Source organism: Lissotriton helveticus, chromosome 11 (genome assembly GCF_964261635.1).
Source record: "Lissotriton helveticus chromosome 11, aLisHel1.1, whole genome shotgun sequence".
Lineage (NCBI taxonomy): Eukaryota > Metazoa > Chordata > Amphibia > Caudata > Salamandridae > Lissotriton > Lissotriton helveticus.
This window is the reverse complement of record NC_136072.1, coordinates 123,807,083-123,829,892: the sequence shown is the minus strand read 5'-3', so window position 1 is coordinate 123,829,892 and position 22,810 is coordinate 123,807,083. Positions and strand designations below refer to the sequence as shown.

Genomic DNA, 22,810 nt, shown 5'->3' with positions numbered 1-22,810 from the left:
GGGGCGAGGTGAGCGCGGCTAAAGTCAAAATCACAGTTGTGGGGTTTTCTCGCATCCTCTTTCCGTCCGACTCGTTTCTGGGGCACATTGCGTAGAACAAGACATTTGTATCCGGCGGGGGTGGTTTGTTAAGAGAAGGGAAGTTCATTTTCCGAGTAGATCAGGATGGGATTCTCTGGCTAACCCAAGGAGCACGACCTAGATCACGGACCCAGCAATCGCTGGACTGCACACATGGCCCTACTTCCGCTGACTGCATCACTTCTCAACAGTATTTGGCAATGCAAGCACAGGGTGGGGGGGGGCGACGGTTGCTCAATCCTCGCATTCAGTTTCATTTCTCGCTCTCTGCACGAGAAGCAGAAAGTTAGGATCCCTCCCCTCTCTGCACGTGACTGCCCGGGTTTAAACTTTGTACAGAGCGAGGCGCCCCCTCCCTCCCTTCACCCACTCACTAGTTACTTTCTTCCTGCACTCCATATCCTCCCTTCAGACAGCAGCAGCCGCGCCTAGCGCTTCCTGACGCTCAGGAGACCCCCCAGCCGTTGACATGGGCAGCCCGACGTTGTGGAGTTTCATTCTGGTCTTATCTGGTGAGTGTAGAGCCTTGAATCCAGCCCTTTTGTTCACGATCGGTGTGGTGGATCTTTAATTATATACGTGTTGTTCGTTTTATTATTATTCACGATACGGGAGATTGTTTTTCTGAGCAGCACGAATTAATTGTTTGATTTTAGTTTCCTGAGTAACAAACTTGTATCTAACTGTACACAAAGACACGCACGAAGGAGCGCCGATCGCTACATTTCCTGCACTTACTGTACTCTTCGCTAGTTTCGGTGCTTCCACTTGGCAACGGACCCGTGCCCTCTGTGAGAGGGAGGGACATATCAAGGACCTTCAAACTACCTCTCTCTCTCTCTCTCCATCCATTAATTCTCTCTCTCTCTCTCTCTCTCCCTCTCCATCTATTAATTCTCTCTCTCCTTCTCTCCCCTTCTCTCTCTCTCCTATGGCCTTTCTCTCCCCCTACTTCCCTATCTCCATCCATTCATTCTCTCTCTTTCTCCTTCTCTTCTCTTCTCTTCTCCCTCTCCTCTCTTCCCCCCTACTTCCCTCTCTCTCTCTCTCCATCCATTCTCTCTCTCTCTCTCCATCCATTCATTCTCTCTCTCTCCATCCATTCATTCTCTCTCTCTCTCCTTCTCTACTCTTCTCCCTCTCCTATGGCCTTCTCTCTCCCCCTTCCCTCTCTTTCTCTTGAAGCCTCCCCTTGCCTGCTCACAGCTGCCAAGTTTTCAGTTTGCTTATGTGTGACATTTCAAGTTATTGGGTTCCTTTATCTGTGACATTTTAAGGCCATATGTGTGACACTTTGAGCGACCCTTTTTGTGAACTGAATAAAGCAGTTATGATTAGGAAATGAGATAAATATTGGGAAACTCTCGCCTTGCATATTAAAATGGTTTAGAAATTGTCCTAAAACAGACTAGAAAGCTGAGTGATCTTCTGAGTAAAACAAGAACAGACTAAAGATGTCAGTTGTCCAAAGAGAGGATGACTTGTCGATCAATCAGTCCTTCAATCAAGTGGATTTATATAGCGCAGCTAATCACCCAAGAGGGTATCCAGATGCTTGAGGGCAGGGCCGGACTGGCCATAGCCGGCACCGGGCAATCCCCTGCTGCGCCGCACGGGTGGGGGCCAGTTCTGGGCCCCTGGGGGCCGTTTTTGTTACAGGGCCATTTTTGCAGCATAGCTGCAAAATCGTCCCTGTATCAAAATCGGCCGAAAACTGGCCCCAACAAAGAGCTGGGCGGTACCTCCAACCCCCTCCCCCGAGCGGGGAGGGTGGAGGGGGGGGAGGGCGGCCGAGCACTTTGTCAGGGCCGGTTGTGGTTCCCAGTCTGGCCCTGCTTGAGGGTCATGATGGCTCAGGTGACTCAGTCGAACAGCCAGTTCTTGAGTGCTGTCCGGAATTCCAGCGGTGTAAGGTCCATTGCAGCACAGGGAGGTCCTTCCGGGGGTTTTGCTGCGAGGTAGAAGGAGTGTCCTTCTCTGTTGCTATGGTGGATGGTGGTGGATGCTATGGTGGATGCGCCAGGGACGACTCCTGGTGGCCCCCCGCCCTGGGCAGCGCACCCAAACCAACTGACCACGCACGCAACCTGGGCTTCATCCTGGACTCCTCCCTCTCCATGACCAGACAAGTCAACGGCGTCTCCTCGTCGTGCTTCAACATCCTGCGCATGCTACGCAAGATCTTCCGATGGATCCCCACCGAGACCAGGAAGACGGTCACCCAGGCCCTCGTCACCAGCCGTCTGGACTACGGCAACTCCCTCTACGCCGGAACCACCGCCAAACTCCAGAAGAGACTCCAGCGGATCCAGAACACCTCAGCACGACTCATCCTGGACATCCCCCGCAGCAGCCACATCTCCGGACACCTGAGAGACCTGCACTGGCTCCCGGTCAACAAGAGAATCACCTTCCGGCTCCTCACCCACGCACACAAAGCCCTACACAACCAAGGACCAGGATACCTCAACAGCCGCCTCAACTTCTACGCTCCCAAACGCCAGCTTCGATCGACCAGCCACGCCCTCGCCGCCGTCCCCGTATCCGAAGAGCCTCCACAGGAGGAAGGTCCTTCTCCTACCTGGCCGCCAAGACTTGGAACTCCCTTCCGACCCACCTCCGCCTGACCCAGGACCACCTCGCCTTCAGGAAGCAGCTCAAGACCTGGCTGTTCGAGCAGTAGCGGACCCCCTCCCCCCAGCGCCTTGAGACCCTCCGGGTGAGTAGTGCGCTATACAAATGCATTGATTGATTGATTGAGTGTGGGCGAGTGAGAGGGAGGCGGAGCGTAGTTGTCTGGTAAGGTGGTGGGATCGGTTGATGTAGGCTGGTCCTGGTTGGGCCAGCTATATCATTTTGGCATGGCTTGCCACTTTTCCATCATGCCCCCCTGTGCATGAGAACACAAACACATGCACACACAAACAGAATTTCAGATATTGCAAACTGTTCTGTTTAGTTTTGAAAAATGCAGGTCCTGTAAAAACATTATTTTTATCTGGAAAACCACTATGATCTAGTCCGTTTACATTTTAAGCGTTGTCATGTTCAAAAGCAAAACACCACCTCAATGCGGCAAAGAACAATGATCACGTCTTCAGGCTGCTGAAGAAGGTACAGTGTCACTTAATGATATTTTACCTCTTTATGAATAACATAAATTTGCAAAACCAAGAGTCTTTGAACTATATAGTGAGAAAACTCTGGCAGATTACTTTGGAAACTCACCAGACTGCTGCCGCTCCCACTCAGGAGCCTGGGGACTAGTTTCAATTCAGCGGCAATCAGGGAGGTGGCAATCAGCAGCGCTCTCTTTTTTAGGGTCAAGGAGACGCTGTTAACAAAAATGGCTTGGAACCTGCCTGTACTTAAAAGATGAGGATTATTTTATTACAAAATAATATTGTTTCTTTCTTCTGTGTAATTTCTTAAATGATGCTTTAACACGTAATCATGCAGTACACCCCAAACCACCCCCACTCCTATCTGCCCCTCTCCAATCCGCACCACCTCACCCCATACCAATCCACCCAAGAACAATCCAATCCACCCCATTTCAATCCACTCACCCCAATCCACCACACTCCAGTCCTCCCAACTCACCCCACTCCAATCTGCCCCACTCAAATCTAAAACAATCTGCCTGCTCCAATCCAAAACAATCTACCCCGCCCCAATCAGCCCCACTCAAATTCGCCACACTCCAGTCCACCTCACCCCAATCCACCCCACTCCAATCCACCCCATACCAATCCAATCCACCCCCACACTAATCCAATGCACCCCACTCAATCCAATCCACCTCACTCCAATCCAAAACAATCTGCACACTCCGATCTGCCCCACCCCAATCCAGAACAATCTGTCCATTACAATCTGCCCCAGTCCAATCTGCAGCAGTCCAACCTGCCCCACTCCAATTCAAAACAAACTGCCCCACTCTAATCCGCCCAACTCCTATATGTCCCAGTCCAATCAAATTAAATCTGCCCACTCCAGTGCGCCCAACTCTAATCTACCCCACTCCAATCCAAAGCAAATTCCCCAAATCCAATCTGCTCTACTCCAATCCACCCCACTCCAATCCGTCCCACTCCAGTACAGTCTGCCCCACTCTAATCTGCTGCACTCCAGTGTATCACACTCCAATCCAAATCAATCTTTCAACTCCAATCTGCTCAACTCTAATTTAAAACAATCTGCCCCACTCCAATCCAAAACGATCTGCCACACTCCAACCCGTCCCACTACAATCTGCCCCACTCTAATCTACCCCACTCCAATCTGGCACACTCCAATTTGCCCCACTCCAATCCAGTCCACCCACTCATTCTGATTCTTCCCACTCCAATTCACCACAATCCACCCCACACCAATCCAATCCACTACAATCCAGCCCAGACCAAACTACCCCACTCCAATCCACCTCCCCACCCCAACCAATCCACCCCACTCCATCCTCAATACACCTCACTCCAGTCCACCCACTCATTCTGATTCTTCCCACTCCAATTCACCACAATCCACCCCACATCAATCCAATCCACTACAATCCAGCCCAGACCAAACTACCCCACTCCAATCCACCTCCCCCCCAATCCACCCCACTCCCTCCTCAATCCACCTCACTCCAATTAAATCTACCACAATCCACCCCACTCTGATCCACATCAATCTGCCCCACTCAGTTCAAAGCAAATCGCCCTACTCCAATCCAAAACAATGCACCCACTCTGATCTGCTTCTATCCAATGCAAAATAATCTGCCCCACTCCAATCCAAAACAATCTACCCCACTCCAATCCAAAACAATCTGCACCACCCTAATCAGCCCCTCTCAAATCTAAAACAATCTGCACCACTCTAATCAGCCCCACTCAAATCCAAAACAATCTGCCCCACTCCAATCCAAAACAATCTGTCCAACTCCAATCCAGTCAAATCTGCCCCACTCCAATCCAAAACAATCTGCCTCACTCTAATCAGCCCCACCCCAATCCAAAACAATCTGCCACACTCTAATCCACTACATTTCACCCCACTTCAATCCACCCACTCCAATCCACCTCAATCCAGCCCAGACCAAACTACCTCACTACAATCCACCTTATCAAAATCCAATCCACCGTATTCCCTCCCAATCCACCACAATCCACCCCACTATAATTTCAAACAATCTGCCCTACTCCAATCTGCCCCACTCAGTCCACCCCAAGCAGTCCACCCCACTCAAATCGGTCTCATTCCAATCCAAACACTCTGCCCCACTCGTATCTGCCCGGCTGCAATCTTCCCAATTTAAAAAAAATCGGCCCCACTCCAGTCTTCCAACTCCAATCAACACCACTCCAATCTGTCCCACTGCAATCCAAAATAATCTGCCCCAATCCAATCCAAAACAATCTGCCTCACTCTAATCCATTCCACTCCTATCCAAAACAGTCTGCCCCACTCTAATCCACCCACTCCAATCTGCCCACTCCAATCCGTCCACTCCAACCTTCGCCACTCCAATGCAAAACAATCGCCTCACTCCAGTCCATCCCACTCCAATGCAAAACAATCTGCCCCACTCCATTCAAAAACAATCTGCCCGACTCCAATTTGCCCCACTCCAAACCACCTCACTCCAATCCAACCATTCCATCCTAATTCACCCCACTCCAATCCAATCCACCCCACACAAATCCAATCCAGTCTAATCCAAACTACCCCACTCCAACTCAATCCACCTCACCCCAATCCAATCCAACCCACTCCATCCCCAGTCCACCCCACTGCAATCCACCACACTGCAGTCCCAAAAAATCTGCCCAGTGCAATCCGCCTCACACCAATCTGCCCCACTCAATACAAAACCGTCTGCCTCACTCCAATTCAAAACAATCTGCCCCACTCCAATCCAAAACATTCCACCCACTCCAATCTAAAACAATCTGCCCCACTCCAATCGAAAACAATCTGCCCACTCCAAAACAAAACATTCTGACCCTTTCTAATCAGCTCCACTCCAGTCCAAAATAATGTACCTAACTCCAAGAGGCGTTTGGCAAAATAGGAACCGTTGGTTTAATTAAATACTGCGGCTGAGAGTACAACATACAGAAATAGATCTGAAGACTCACTCAAGTACAATCAATTTGAACACCATTATATACCTTTCCTGGAGCATCATAAAACAATTTCTAGATCCTTTTTAGGAAGAGGAATGTGGGCTTAGTCATTGAGTCATAAATTACTCCCACCTGATAACAAAAGCAGGTGGGTCTCAACCATGCGTGGATACAATGAGGGTCAGTGGGGAAATTGTCGCTATGTCCTGCATTAGGAGTGCGTGATCACTGCATGTGCTGTGAGTGCTGTGTCCAGATTGACTGACTGTTCCTAACTTCATGCGTCATCTAATTTTATGATATTTTGGGAACACGTGACCCTCCGTCCATGTGTTCTTTATTGGGGCCAATCTCCTCGGACCATTGTGGTGCCGCTGACTATCTGTGGGATTATTCTGGATTTTTCCTGTTCATGTGTTTGTACTGCTGGCTACATGTCACCCCAACTGTGATCTGTCAATCAGTTGCCTCAGGCTTAAGTCGCAGGGCCTGCCTGACCACATAGTTCTGACTCAGTGTTGATGGGGAGTTCATAAGGGTGATTTGGACAACAGTAAATGATTTCGTTTTCATGCACACATGTATCGTTGCGTACATCAACATCAATATTAACACACCCCCATCCCAATCAAATCCACTTCAATCCAATCACACCCCATCCCAATCCAGTTCACCCTACCCTAATTCAATCCACCTCAAGCCAATCTACCCCAACCCAATCCACCCCACTCAATCCAATCCACCTGACTCCAATCCACCACATGCCAATGCAATCCACCCCACTCCAATTCCATCCACCCCACTCCAGTCTCATCTACCCACTCCACATCACCCCACTTCACTCCAATCCACCCCACTCCAGGACACCCCACCCCAATCCAATCCTCCCCTCTCCAATCTAATCCACTCCATCCAGTCCCTCTCACTCCAATCCAACCCACTCCACTGTAGTCCCATCCCCCACTCTACTCCAATCCACCCACTCTAGCCCAATCCAATCTAACCCCAGAACTGCAGTCCACCTCACCACTCAAGTCCAATCCACCTCACTTCATTTCAATCCACCCCACCCCACTCCAGTCCAATACACCCTACTCCAATCCACCCCAATCCAATCCAACCCACTCCAATTCAATCCACCTACTCCGGTCCAGTCCAATCCAACCCCGTTACTCCACCCCACTCCAAACCACCCTACTCTAATCCAATTCACCCCAATCCAATCCACCCCACCCTAATCTAATCCACCCCACTCCAATCCACCTCCTCACCCAGTTTAAATCCACCCCATTCAAACCCAATCCACCCCACTCAATCTAACCCACTTTACCACAATCCAATCCACCCAATGTACTTAAACCCAATCCATCGCACTATCTCAACCCACTCCACCCTGTTCCTCCCCACTCCACTCTGCCACTCCACTCTGGGACACTGCACTCTATGACACTCTGCCACAGAACCACTCAGCTCTACTCAACTCTGCAACACTCTACCCCCCCTACTCCACTCTACTCCAACAAGCCCAGTCTTTAACAGTCTCCCCCCCACTTCACTCTAGGACTCTCCACACCACTAACTTTTAGCCATGCTGAACGCAGCGACCCTGGTGTACAACATGGCAAAAATGCATTGCCAAAGCCAATCACTCTTGTATAGGTGAAACCTATTGTCTTTGTCAATGTGTTTTTTTTTTGTGTGCTGTTGCCCAAGCAACTTGGTTGGAACAGGTCTCTGACAAGAGACGCTGTCCCCCTGAGGCTTGGATTGGACCGAGCCTGTTTATGTGTTTTTAAAATGTGTGAAACTGGATCCACAATGCGCGAGTGTCACCTTGAGGCCACAGTTTAAATGAAAGCACAAGTCGTCACCTGACCCAGGTCGTCACCTAACTAGAAGTCACCCCTCCTCGATGTGGGCCACAGCTTCTAATTTTGTTGAGTAGCAGCGCCCAACAAGAGTGCTGACAGCTGCTTTGCATATTATTGTAACAGTCAGCTGCCTGTAGTGTCTAGCCAGGCTGCTGGGAGCTAGCTTAATATGTGTAACTAAGAATGTTAGTGCGGTGATGCGGACACCAGCACTAAAATGCGTTAGTCTGACTCCTGATGTGTGGTACTTGGCAGGGCTGCCTGCCGCAGTTAACCTCTGGCAGCTGAGACAAGTGATAAAGGCACCAGGAGGGGGCGCTGGGCTTTCAAACCAGGTTAAGGGCTCCGGTCCAGCATGGAAACGCCTATCTGGCCTTCTGGGAACCCTGCAGGCTTCGGCTTGCATGTTTTAGTTAATATATAGTGACTATAGGATAAGCGATCCACAAGTCATTTGAAAATACTGAGAGTATAAGACGCAGGTGAAAAGTGTGTCTACCATTTTTTCTTTTTTTTTTTGTACATGATGGTAAGCACTAGTTTACAGCTGGGCTTGCTCCCTGACTTTATTGCACCTTTAAATCAGTATTTGGCATGGAAGGTTCCACAATGTGGCAAGGAGCAAGCAGCAAGCACAGGAACTCGGCTGACCCTTTCCTGATGGATCTGATGGTAAGAGGAAATAGTTTGCAAGATTATTATTTTTTTTAGGTCTCGCCTACAGACAGTTTAAAAAAACAAAAGTGTGATCAAACAATGCTTGTTAAATGCATTTTTTCAGATATATAGTCTTTAAAGCCATATGTTTTAATGGCACTTCAAAAGATCCTATGAAATATTGCTTCTAGAGCCAGCGGATCAAACGTCATGTGATGCCACATAGCAGTAGGCACTTTGCATTCGTTGACTAGTCACCTTTTAGCTGCTGATAGCTGTATTCAGGGCGTAACCTGGTTTTACCGAGGTGAAATTTATCCCTGGCTTTATTATTGTGTATACAATGTCAAAATAGCCAAATATTACAGACAAAGAATGTGGCACTTTATACTGTACAAGTTGGCTTTTTTTGCCACATAATTTTGTCAACCATGTCACATAATGTGTTTACCCATTATTGCATAATTCCAGTGACCCTTCTTATAACTCTTCTCTGCCCCCTCACCCCCAACCACAACTCCAGTTTTCGATTTCTATGCTTTACTTATAAATTAATCCATGGATTTACACATGTTTAAGTTTAGGACCTCAGTTTAATGGCATTTATTTTTTACATATCTGTATATTGAAGCCCGCTTATTTAAGCTGCATTTTTTAATTTTAATTTACGTTCTATTGAAGCTAAAGTTTCTTCAGATTAATTTTGCAGTGTTGGTTCCCTGTAGCTTGGTATAATTAGCCTAAAATAGTCTAACAATACACTCACCTGGCTACATTTACAATGTTGAACAAGAGCAAGTGCAGCTATTTACGCGTCATTAGGATATATCTCCTCCTTTTAACTCCCCATAATGTGAATCTGACCAGCTGCTGTCCTAGCATCATGATTGATATCATGGGGAGCCAATAAAAAATATCTGCTTTACAAAAATAAAAGCAGACGAGGAAATAGGTTGTTTGCACAGATTTAAATGTAAAAATCAGTACAATCGCAATACGGGAACTTCATTTATATTTGCAGTTTTTCTAAAGTCTACTAGTTCCCATACTTCTGACATAAGATTTTGTTTGTTCCTCTAGCTCCCCTTTGTTTGGGTATTCTTTCTATAAATTGTAATTCATGGAACTTCACTTTTCTACTGTTTGGTCAAGTTTTTAGATCTTCTCTCTAAATTTACCAACATTTTGTAATCCTATTACGTATCTGTTCTAACAATTTTTTCATAGCCTTACGCCCAGACCATCTTTTAAACTGTGTATTTTTTGATTCCTTTCTTTATCTCTCATATTAAGTAAAATATCTGAACCTTACCGCTTTTACCACTGTGTTTTCCACTGACCTTTTGTAAAATATTTTATTGACTAAGGGCAGTGCTTGTCTCAGAATCTCTATATAGACTAATACAAATCAAATATTAACCCCTTCCGTGCTCCCGCTCCCTCCTGAGTGCTGCCGTCGGCCAACGGCCGACGCAGCCCCGCCCACCCTTTAGAACGCCCGCACCGCGGCGCAAAAACCGCAGCAGTTAAGGCGTTAAATACATGCCCTCACAGACCCCTTCACAGTAGGTGCTTAATTTAACCGCTACTGCGTTTTCCCGCTGTGCACTGGAATTTCAAAAATGCGCGGTTTGTGACAAAGCCAGCTCGTCATCCGCGTAGCGCAGGTAACGCCCATGACAAGCTGGCTTTGTCATCAGCATCGAATGGGTTAAAAATAGCGTAAGTACATAGTCCTAAAGTATTTCTTAGGAGCCCTATGGGGGGGTTGCCAAATACCAAGTATGCCTCGTCTTGGTTCCTGTCAGTGTGACAGTTTGCTCATTTTGGCTACCTTGTTAGGAAAGAAACCTATCTTTTCAACCCTGGGCCACTAGATCAAGTCAACATATGAGCTGTCATTTAGGACTCTATCTGATTTATCTGAAACGGTTCTAGGACGTCCAACTAGAAGAGTGACCTCTTGAGCAGAAGCCAAAGGGATATCACCATCAAACATTTGTAAAGCAGCATTGTAGGGATCGTTCTCCACTTTTGCAAGATAAAGGAAGTGGCCAACTCATCATCTTTTAGCAGGGGTGTGGAATTTAATAAAATATCTACTTGTCCATGGGGCAGGTTGCTTCATAAATCTACTTGTCCTGTAACAAAATTCACTTGTCCCTTTGGTGCCATGTAGTGCAGCGACAAATTATGGCAGCAGTCTCATTATATAAGAGCTCTGATATAGCCTCTTGGATTATGCCAGGGCTCATACCATAGTACTGTTTGAATACTTGCAATCCCCTTATGTTGCCACGTTTCCTCAGATCTACATACGGGGGTGAAGGTACTGGTAAGCAATAGTTCCAGGATTAGAATGCCCTTTTGAGTCCATGCAAACCTACTAACTAGCATGTTATAAGGGTTTTGAACAACTCTTCTCTATTCTTTTCCCATACTGAGAAATGTTGGAAATTTACTGACAATGGCAGACGTAATAAACCTTCTTCCAGAGTTGGGAAAAAAGTGGTTGGAGGGAAAGTGAACTTGCAAACACTCACATTTTTTGCATGAGCAAATCTACACTTGCACATTTGCTCATGTTAAAATGCAGTTCACAGATATTTTCTAGGAGTACTATTTCTTGTCCCGCTTCTGTAAATTCTTGGGAATTCACGAAAGCCGTAAACTTGCACTTACTGCAAGGACATATAACATGGGTGCACTTTTGAGACTTTCTTTTATTTATTTATTTATTTAGTGTGTCTTGATATCGCGCACAGCTACCCCAATGGGGTGTCCCGGCGCTCCTGTAAACTAAATACAGCCTAAGATGGTTGTTTGAGGCGGGAGACGATCAACAGAAAAGGTGTGTTTTAAGTGCTCTCCGAAAAGGTTGTTCCTCTTTAATCAGCCGGATGGCATTCGGAAGTTTGTTCCAGAGGGCCGCAGTCAGCACTGGAAAAGTTTTACCACCGGAGCGAGTTTTCCTGAATCTAGGAACAGTGAGAAGGTTTTTAGATGAGGAGCGCAAAGTCCTAAAATTATTATAGGGGATTAAGCAAGAGGACAGATAGGCAGAGCCTTTGCCTTGCATAGCCCGGTGTGCTAATACCAAGGCTTTAAATTCAGCCCTTTTATGCAATGGCAACCAGTGAAGTGCACGGTGGTGGGGGGTAATGTGCTCACGTAGTGGGAGACCAGTAACCAATCGCACTGCCGCATTCTGTACAATCTGGAGGCGATGACTGACCCTACAGATAGACCAGAATAAAGGCCGTTAGCGTAGTCCAGGTGCGAGGTAATTAACGCCTGGACTACGGTCTTCCTGGTGTTACTAGGCAGAAAATGAATGAACTTTTTTATCATTCTGATCTTAGCTAGGCATGCAGCGGAGACTGAGTGCACTTGATGTTGAAATGTTAGGTTAGAGTCCCATCTCACTCCAAGATTCCTCACAGAGTCTTTAGGGAGAGGAGGGGCACTTAAATCGATAGGCCACCAAATGTTAGGATCCAAGGGAGATGGCTGGTGAAAAAAGAGAACCTCCGTGATCCCAGCATTCAGCCTTAGGAAATTATTGTCCATCCATTGGGCAATTGAGCGGAGGCAGTTTTTTAAAGGATCGAATGTTGAGGAGGAAATGTTATTAAATGAAAACAAAAGCTGGATATCATCAGCGTAGGAGGTGACCTTTATATCAGTTTGGGCAATGATATCGAAAAGTGGGGGAAAATAGACATTAAATAAAAGAGGACTCAGCGAGGAGCCCTGAGGGACTCCCCACCGAAGCGGACGACTTTCTGAAATGAATGGGGATGTAAAAACTGCCTGGGTCCGGTTGGACAAGAAGGATGAAATCCATCCCAAGGCCGTGCCCTGAACGCCCTTGGTGCCCACAATAGACATGCTCAAACCCATCAAACCCGTCCAAATGGGAGTTTTAGATTTATGTATGTTACAGTCTGGATGCGGGGTCACAATTAAAATTAACTTTTGATGAAGGAGTTTTGGCATCAGTTTCACAGGTATATGGATAAAATATTGAGTTAAAAATATTGGGGGCCCTAATTTGGTCTGGCGTTGACCATTACCTTTTGCATTTATTGAAATTATGTCTCTCTCTCTCTGTCGGCTGGCTTCCCTGTGAGTGACAGCATTCTGCTCTTTCACAAGGAGCATATCAGCACACAAAGTAGTTTTGTTCAGTGCCAATACCTAATGTGGCAGTGTGTGCTTTTTGAGACTAACATGTTTTTTTTGCTTTTGCCAATGTTTATTATAATAGTGAGGGCCCAGCAGCTCCCACACCAATAAGATTTTACAAAAACAATGTCAAAACAAGTCACACATTGACAAAACTAAAAAGCTGACCACTAATTTTAGACCTACTGCCTTGGCCAATGCTTGTTTATTGTTGTTTCCCATAATCTTATTGAAACTGGTTACAGTGATTTTCCATTATGAATATTTTTGGGAAATACTAGCATTCATCAACACATGTTACTAAATGATGCTGCAAATAAATGGTACCTGACATTTTTCAGTAGTTTAGCAAATTATTTTTTTCCTGCCTTCTTTTTTTTAATGAACATTTTATTTTGAAAGCAAAGAATCATCAATCTTGCTTTCAAGATTCTGCTAATATTTGCATCTACTCAGAGAGCATTCTGGGAGCATTTTACATAGCTTCATATTGCTAAACTTTGAAAACGTTTGTACACATTTTTATACTGGAACCACTGTCAGTAGTGCAGTCAGAGCTTACAACATTTGCTTAGAGCGCTCACCCTAATAATAAAGACTTTCAATTAATGAACTATAAATACAAGATTGAACATCATTAACATATGGACAAAAATATTACCTTAATTAGAGACAGAGTCCTACTTGTCTCGAGGACAAAAGACACAGGAAAACTTGTTGCCCTTGACCCCAAACATTAAATCCTCGGCTATAGGAAATTCAGGTCCCTGTTTTAGGATAAAATGTCCACTTGCTATTCCAACTTATTGATGTCATCAATTCAGATCCAAAATGAAATCTGAGACAGTAATATTTAATAAGGCATATTGAAAACCAAACTATTCTTTGCTTCTTCATCTTTAAACTTTCAATTGATTTTATATATTATGAAAGTTCAGCTAACGTGTTTCAACCCCTGGGTACTTATTTTCTTGGCTCTGGTAAGAATCCTAAAAACTCTCACATTGAAGTATAAGACACTTGGTCATATGCTCAGTTATCATGATTGGTGCCCACAATAGACATGCTCAAACCCGTCCAAATGGGAGTTTTAGATTTATGTATGTTACAGTCTGGATGCGGGGTCACAATTAAAATTAACTTTTGATGAAGGAGTTTTGGCATCAGTTTCACAGGTATATGGATAAAATATTGAGTTAAAAATATTGAGTGGACAAAATATTGTGTCAAGAATATCGAGGACAAAAATGTTTTGAAGGTGACTTTCTATGGGTAAGCAAAGTTTTACTGTACCTAACTTCACAAATACGTACCTTGACGAGATATATATACATCTTCAACACGCCTGTCCACACACAGAACAAGCACCAGGACGTTCAGGGTCACTTGTAGAAATGGTTTTATTTGTTGCACAGGTAACGCGTTTCGATCGCAGCCGCGATCTTTGTCATTTTTTCATTGCCGCGTTAATTTAAACCTACTCCTGACGTCAGCACGTTGTTGCAATTTTTTTACAACCTTACTACTTGCTCAGGCTCTAAAAGCGCTGGTACATCATACTTATTCAAAGTGACAGTGCTTTATCGAGACATTATGCACACTGCAACTGGGGCTTGTGGCATACTGCACAACAGTCCAGGCTGGCATATAATTAAATATAGCAGCCCAAACAAAGATACAGTGCAAATAAATAAAGTGACTATAGTGCCATTGTACATAAAATGAATAATTAAAACCATCTATGTCCTACTGCAAAACTCAATGTATATAAATATACAAATCTATCCACATAAAACCAATTATGCTTAAAACTATCACATTCTCTTTTATATCTATATTTCCTGTGGTCACATGGAATCACACTGTATATGTTCTGTTGGGGGAAACAGCCATTGTTTAGATGATTTAGATGATTTAAAAAGACTAAAACGTATCATAAACGTATCTCATAAAATTTCAAAATACATCATGGCAAGTGCCTATATCAATTCCCCTCCCCCAATGTGACTTTAGCTGAAATGTAATAGTAAAAAATGTGCAAAAATCGCATCCATGTACTAGTGCCAAAAGAGTGCAAAGCCACAATCAATTTGTCTCAATAACATACAGGCACATGCATCAAAAGAAAAACCGGTCGCAAACGGGCAGATTCTCAGAATCTGCTCCTTTGCGACCGGTATTTTTGCATTTGGGATGCATCATCCCAAATGCAAAAATCGCAATTTAAGTAATCTCTAAATTGGGATTACTTAAATTGCGATTGCATTTAAGGAATCCCAAATTGAGATTCCTTAAATGCAATGCATTAAAGTAAAAAAAATAGCAATTTCGCTAATAGGGTGCGCAAATTACCATGAAGTTGAACTTCATGGTAATTTGTGAAACTTTGAAAAAAGCACTTTTGTGCATTTTTCGAAGTTTCATGTTGCGCACACACATGCCTTTAGGGCATGTGTGTGTGCAACATATGTGCACAGGTCAATTCCAAGGGTGCAACAGGGTGTCCTTTTGACACCCTTGCACCCTGAAATTGCATGCACAATTTCCCATTCATTCCTATGGGCCGGTAGGGCCATAGGAATGAATGGGAAGCTATTCCTTATTTGCGAGTCGCAAATTGCGAGTCGCAAATAAGGAATGTGTAGGAATCGCTATTATTATAGCGATTCCTATATGCATAGGATTTTGCGAGTTCTTAAATGTGAATCCTTAGTATTCGCAATTAACGACTCGCAAAATCCTAGCTTGATGCATGTGCCAGTTAGTCACTTAAAGTGCATGTGCAAAAACGAATACAACGGCGTCAGGATAAAAATCACAAATAACATGAAGCTTCATCACAAGGATTTGTTGGGGATGGTGCGAATGTAAGTACTGCTGAAATAAGTCTAATTCAAATGTAGTGTCCCTTGATACAGAGCTAAGGCTCACCCTATAGATGTAAATACAGGTCCTCCTCAGTGTTGAGACCGTTAGGCACCCTAGAGTTGAATCGTTATGTGTTTGGATACTAATTGCCTCAAATGTCGTTCTCTATTACCTCCTCGGAGTCTCACAGGCACCAGATCCAATACAAAATATTCTAACTCTTTAAGGTTGCTATTGTGTTTCAATTCAAAGTGTTTCGCCACTGGGTACGTTTGATCTTGGTTCCTGATAGCTCTAATGTGTTGCAACACTCTCTGATGTGCACGTAGGATGGTGCTGCCACTATACAGTTTTGGCAGTACATCTTAGTACATAAATGAAATATTCACTCCTACAGGTGAGAGATTTAGTACTTCTCTATTTCTTGTCCCCAAAAGGTAATGCTATCTCAGTGGTGTTTGTGCCGTACGTGCACGCTTTGCATTTGTTGCACCTATATATATATATCGTCAAGGAACGTAGATGTGGAGTTAAGAATAGTAAATATATACTTGCCTATATGCCCTTACCTTCTCGATAGATGAATCCTCAATATTTTTGACCGGATCTTCTGTCCACACAATATTTTTAGCTTCAATATTCTATCAGACAACCCTATGGGTCTTAATATACTGATCTAAAATGGGATATCACAAAAGGGCGTGACCTTACTCTGACCGAACAGGAAGTCCTATAAGGAAGCAATGCCTAGATTATATGTTGCTAATTCCATCAATTTTTCTTTCTGCTACATTCGAGACCCTAGACCCTTCCGTCCTTCCTTTTGTGTGCACAACTTCAGTTATAGGCTTGTATAGTTACATCTTGAAGAATTATGGGAGGTTCCCAATACTATTGGCCATATATTGTCGAGGAGGGGTAAATGAAATGCCTAATTTGGCACCAAGATGTTGTCCGAAGAGTGGAGCCATTTCACTGTTAGGCTTGGCGCGATGAAGGGCAATTTCCAGCGATAGGATTAGCATTTAATAATCCAGGAACTAAAAGCCATCTCAGAGACCCAGCTGAAAAGAGTAGGTGGCCCTAAACCTCTGAAATTGACTCTGAAATCCCTAAAATGAATTTCAAATGGAACCCGGGGTATTTTGGGATATTTTTATTGCACAAACAGATCAATGGTAAATTTGATGCAACCGACTTGTTGTCATTGTCATGAAAGTATTCGATTTATGAGTCGAATATACATGGCCTATTTGTCCCTTTGTGCCAGGGTGCACCTTATACGATTCTTAAATAAACAAGTGATTAAATGCTACAAGTGTTTACTGAAAGGCTGGTCCTGGAGGTAGGTCAGATGATGTCGGATTACTGTGAAGTGAATGGTGCATGTGCAGACAGAGCAGTGCAGGTAAGGACAGGTGTTGTATTTCAGATAAAACAAACCAACGGACTTCTCTGCTTGCAAAAGCTGCCGTGTTCCTCTCTTCTGGGTGGGTGTTTTTTTCAAGCACACAAAATGCTGAATTCTGTGCCAGGATTTTCATTCTCGCTACAACTTTTCTTTTGCGATAGAAACAAATCTGATGTTTAATAAGTGAGCGAATGCTCCTGAACTTGGCATAACTGAAGCACTAGTCACATGATTAGAACAGGATCACACAATTTTGGTTAAATGTGGAGGCGGGATTTTGAATCTGCATTTCAATCAATCAATCAATCATGGGTTTGTTGAGCGCGACTACTCACCCATAAGGGTCTCAAGGCGCTGGAGGGGGGTGAGAGGCGCAGGGTTCAGTCCATCAAGGAGGCGGTCTATTGAAGAGCCATGTTTTGAGGTACCTCGTGAAGTTGGGGAGTGAGGTTGTCTGTCTGAGGTGGAGCAGGAGGGCGTTCCAGGCTCTGGCCGCGAGGAAGGAGAAAGAGCGGCCTCCAGATCTGGACTTCCTGGTGCGTGGGACCACGGTATAGGAGAGCTGGGCTGATCGTAGGGTCCTTTGGGGTGCGTGGAATGTGAGTCGGCTATTCAGGTATGCTGGTCCGGAGTTGTGGAGGGCTTTGTGTGCGTGGGTGAGGATCTTGAAGGTGATTCTTGCCTCATTGGGGAGCCAGTGGAGTGTGCGCAGGTGCTGGGTGATGTGGCAGTGTTGTGGCAGGTTGAGGACTAGTCTGGCTGCGGCGTTCTGGGTGTTTTGAAGTTTGTGGGTGAGATTTTTGTTGATTCTAGTGTAGTCTGCGTTGCCGTAGTCGAGTCTGCTGGTGACGAGGGCGTGTGTGACGGTAATTCTGTGTTCGAGGGTATCCATTTGAAGGTCATGCGTAGGAGGTGGATGGTTCCACATTTAGTTACCTACCACCTAGATCACATTTCTTCTCTACCTTCTTTTTCATTCCTTCCCCTCTTCCTTCCTTCATTGCTTCCTTCCTTTATCTTTCTTTCCAGCCCTATCTTTTCAGTTGTACCCCTATCTCTGGCTGCTTCCTTCCTTCGTTCTTCATTTTGCTCATTCTGTCCCTCTTTCCTGCTGTCTTAAATACAGTCTTCCTTCACCCTTTCTGCATTATTCTGTTTTTTGTGTTTCATCACTTACATTCCTGCATTTACCAGTGCCTCGTAATCCTCTATTGAATTTGAATTTGAATTTTAAACTATTTATAAAGCGCACGACTACCAAGCGGTTTCTTGGCGCTAGGGATGCAGACCCATGGTCAAGACAGGAAGTAGGCCGCTAGTGTGGAAAGGCATGAGAAAAAAGGAAGGTTTTGAGAGCTTTTCGGAACTCTAAATAGTGGGAGGAAGACCTAAGGGAAAAGGGAAGAGTGTTCCAGAATACAGGGGAGAGGGTGGAGAATTTCATACCTCCCAATTTCTTCCTCCTAAATCGAGGAACAGAGAGAAGGAATTGGGAGGTGGAGCGCAACTCTCTACAAGGGAGGTAGGCCTTGATTTCGGAATTAATAAATATGGGGGCCGTCCCTGCCCGGGCTTGAAAGGTGATACAGCCCATCTTAAAGAGGGAACGTTCCCGAATGGGGAGCCAATGTAAGGCTTTGAGTAACGGGGTGACGTGATGGGATTTAGGGAGGTTATAGATGAGTCGGGCGGCCTGGTTTTGAACCAGCTGAAGTCGCTGTAAGTCATAAGCAGGGATACCAGAGTATAAAACGTTGCCATAGTCGATACGGGAAATGACCATGGCTAAAAGAATAAGTTTGAGGGCAGAAAGGGAGAAAAACGTGAAATCTTTCGGATAGTGCGGAGAATCATAATGCAGGAAGAAACAACAGAACTAATCTGGGAGTGCAAGGTAAGATGGTCATTCAATTTTATCCCTAAAGTCTTTACTGAGGAGGAGGGGACGGGAGGAGAACCCAGGGAAGAAGGCCAAAATGAAGGGTTCCAGGGACTGGATCAACCACCTGTAAGGACTAGTTCGGTTTTGTCTGGATTTAACTTCAGGTGGTTGTGATTCATCCAGTCCCTGATGAAGATCATAACAGATTGAAAATTATGAGTGGAGTCTGGGGAAGAGGACAAATTAAAAATAAGCTGGAGGTCATCGGCGTAATTGTACACCGTGACCTCCATTTGCTGTAATGCAAAAACAAGAGGGAAAATGTACAAATTAAACAACAGGGGGGACAGGGAGGAGCCTTGCGGTACGCCGCATTGAACCTTGCGGGAGGGTGCAGAGAAGTCGGCCAGATGGACGGCCTGAGTGCGGTCCCTCAGGAAGGAAGAGAGCCAGACCAGGGCCGATCCCCTGATGCCAGCCGCCCTATTACTTCAGTTGTTTCCTTTCTTCACCACTCCTCTCCTTACGGTATCCTCCCCCACTTGACATTATCTCCACTGCCCCTCTTCTCCTTCCATAACCCTCCCCTTTCATAGTTACATTATCCTTCCTCAATCCTTTCCACTGTTTTCCCTTCCTTGCTTCACCGCCTCCTCATCTGCTCCTTCTTTTAACCTCCTTTCTTTGACCGTTGCTTCCTTTTGTCCCTTTGTGACCCCTATTCTTTCTTCCCTCCAATTATCTTTCCCTCTGCTGTATTTCCTCTTCTCTTTCCCCGATACCACACACACAGCAGAAGCTACTGACTGCATGTGGCATTGGAGAGGAAGTGAAACTGCTCCTGTTGAGACACTTTATGTAGACATCTGCTTGTGATCAGAGAGTCTAGTCATCTGGAATCCCGGCTGGGTCAATGTAGTCTTTCATTCTTTTGAGGTTGATAAACAACCTATGGTAGACTTGACTTATTCATACTAATATCTGTTATTGAGTGCCTATGCGTAAATTACTTTTGCATTAAGCCACAAACACCATAAGACTGCCTTGTACCAACTGCACCTCAACCTGCTCAAACTTGTTTTCCTAAATTAAACTGATCGCAACAGCTGTTTTGAGCAACACAAATCTAACTAAAGTAAAATGTCCATAGCAAATGATGGCCAGCAGAGTTGCCATGTTGTAAGTGCCAATGGTCATGCACCTTGATTGGGTGGCCTGCTCTGCCCTCCGATAGGTTGCTTTATGGATTCTAATCATGCGGAATTAGATGCGATCAATTTTCTGGCATGCTAGCATAGTTTGTATGATCTTCACTGTTAGCATTGACTAGCTCTATCTACTGCAAGTTGCAATATGTGATGATTGCTATCTGTGGAGTGGAAGGTGTCAAGAGGTTGTGGAGCCGAGGACATGCAACCACTCTAATGGCTGGCTCCTGAAACTGTGGTCAAGTTAATTTTGATGAGGTAACTGGTTTAAGTGCCAGAGTTTCAAAGGAAAGTAACAGAGAACATTGGCTTCCCTGGAATTATTTGAACTGCTCTTTATGGTTTGGGTAGGGAATAAATCCATGGTACTGATAAAGAAGATAATCCGATTGAACTTTCCTTCAACAAATTGCGCAATGTTTCTGAAAGGTAGAAGCGGAAGAGCCAAAAGTAAAACAGGACAAATCTATTTACTTCTGAATTTTTTCTGCTGACATAATGCTCAAAGTGTTGTATCCTTTGGTTAAATGTATCAATCCATCACTAAAAAGAAATATATTAATCTTCGTCAATTTTATATTCAGAAAAAAGTTTTTTAATAAGTGACAGTGCTGTGCACAGAAAGTGAATATATACAGTGTGTAAGAATTTGGGGTACTGGTTGAGGGGGGTTAAACACTACTCACTACTCAAGCAGGAACCACAATCCTTGTCAGAGTGAGGCACAAGCAAACCCTAAATTAATCTGTGCTCAACCCTCGGTAGCTTGGCACAGAGCAGCCAGGCTTAACTCGAAGGCAGTGTGTAAAGTAAGTGCAACACTTAAAACAGTAAGAAAGTGAAAATCCACCGTGAAAATAAACAAAACAAGACCAAAGTGATAAAAATCGAATCAGTAGAACCAAAGATCTCCAGGTTTAAACATTTCAATAAAAATAGCGCGAAAAAGCACAAAGGGGGGCCAACTGTGGCTATTTGGTCACGCCGGACTAGGACAAAGTCACAAGCTCAGGCCAACCACAATAAAGTGCAGGCCATCTACAGGCACCCAGTTAGGCCTGCTGAACAAGAGTACTTTAAATACTGGTTGTGGAGCATTGTGAGGTCCTGCTCAGCATTGGCAAAATAAAAATTAAAAAAAAGATAGTTAAGGCTGATATTGAACATAAACAGCAAAAAAACATGATGATGCATATGAATGCATTAGTCGTGCTTTCACATGCATGGCTTATGACACCACGGTAGCGCTAGTGTGATGATGTATGCATGTGCATGCGTCAACATGCATGAATGTGCATAAGTCATGACACAGTGGCCATTTTGATATTTTGTTTGAGTTTAGGATTCGAAGATGATGAACTATACCTTCCGGGTACTCCACAAAGGAAAGAAAAAAAGGAACCAACAGGGAGAATGGAGCAACAGGGAAGATTGCTGGGTGGGGTTGGAGCATTAAGCATCAGGAAGCAGACAACGCAACACACAGCAACATGAAGAGGCAAGGCACTGGTATTTAAATGGGGAAGCAGCATACGAGGTAGAGAGAGCAAGAAAAAGAGTGCCGAATGAAAACGAGAAGCATTTTCGGAACATAAGCAATGAAAGAATATAAGTCGTCCAGTCAAAAGGATGACAAAGAAGCTAAGCTTCAGGGGATGGACAAATACAAGATAAGGAAGGAAAGCTATCGAACAAGCAAATTAGATGGACAAGAAAGCCAATTAACGGTAAACATTGGGCTTACCTGAAGCCTGCTGTAAGTACTGGTATTGCCCACAATAGATCTTCAACAACAGACACTAAAAGATCGTGTGAACGAGACCTAAAAAGACTTTTGAACTTAACTCCAAGAATGATTTGTCGTTTTAGGAGTGTATTTTTCACAAAGGGAGGCAGGGGGGTAGGTGTGAGCTACAGTTGCCATTGACAGGGTGGGCATTGTTTGAAGCTCAGAAACAGGATGGCACAACCCCCAGCCCATGCTGCTCAAAAAAGAAAAACACCTCTACACATCCAAGCCTTTTGTCCACTGTCTGGGAGCAATACACATAAAACCACAGGGGAGCGGGTAACAGTAAGGTAACCATGGACAATGGCAGAAAGGCACATTTGGCTTAGGCAGACAATTGACAACTTTCTAACAACCTTTATTTTCAAAATAGTATTGGAAAATCCAACTGTACCATTGGATATTAAATTACTATTTAAATGGGTCCTTGAAACATTTTTAAGCTGCTCTCAAACTGAATTTAAACATCATATATTGTTATAATGTAACCAAGTTTTCCCTTATGGGAGGGCTAACCTTGCCAAGTTGGGAAAAACAACTTTGGAGGTTATTTTACTGTCACAACATGTAAAACATTAAATAAACATATCCTCATTTTTAAGTACCCTGCCCAATAGGCATTTAGGTCCTACCTTAGGGGTGACATATATGCATGTAAAGAAGGCTTAGGCCTGGTTTAAGGTTGCCAAGTCAAAATGTCTGTTCAATAATGTACACATAGGCAGCATGTGCAGGCCTGGAG

General features: G+C 44.6%; 1 protein-coding gene across 1 annotated transcript in view; it reads left to right on the top strand.

The window, feature by feature from the left end:
- The first annotated feature begins 330 nt into the window (after window positions 1-330).
- LAMP3 (lysosomal associated membrane protein 3) overlaps window positions 331-22,810 on the top strand; it is a 118,925-nt gene continuing 96,445 nt past the window's right edge. Inside the window, exon 1 of the mRNA XM_078666046.1 lies at window positions 331-593. Within this exon, the coding sequence (XP_078522172.1) occupies window positions 551-593 (43 nt within the window). The 5' untranslated portion in view covers window positions 331-550. The remainder of the gene's footprint in view (window positions 594-22,810) is intronic.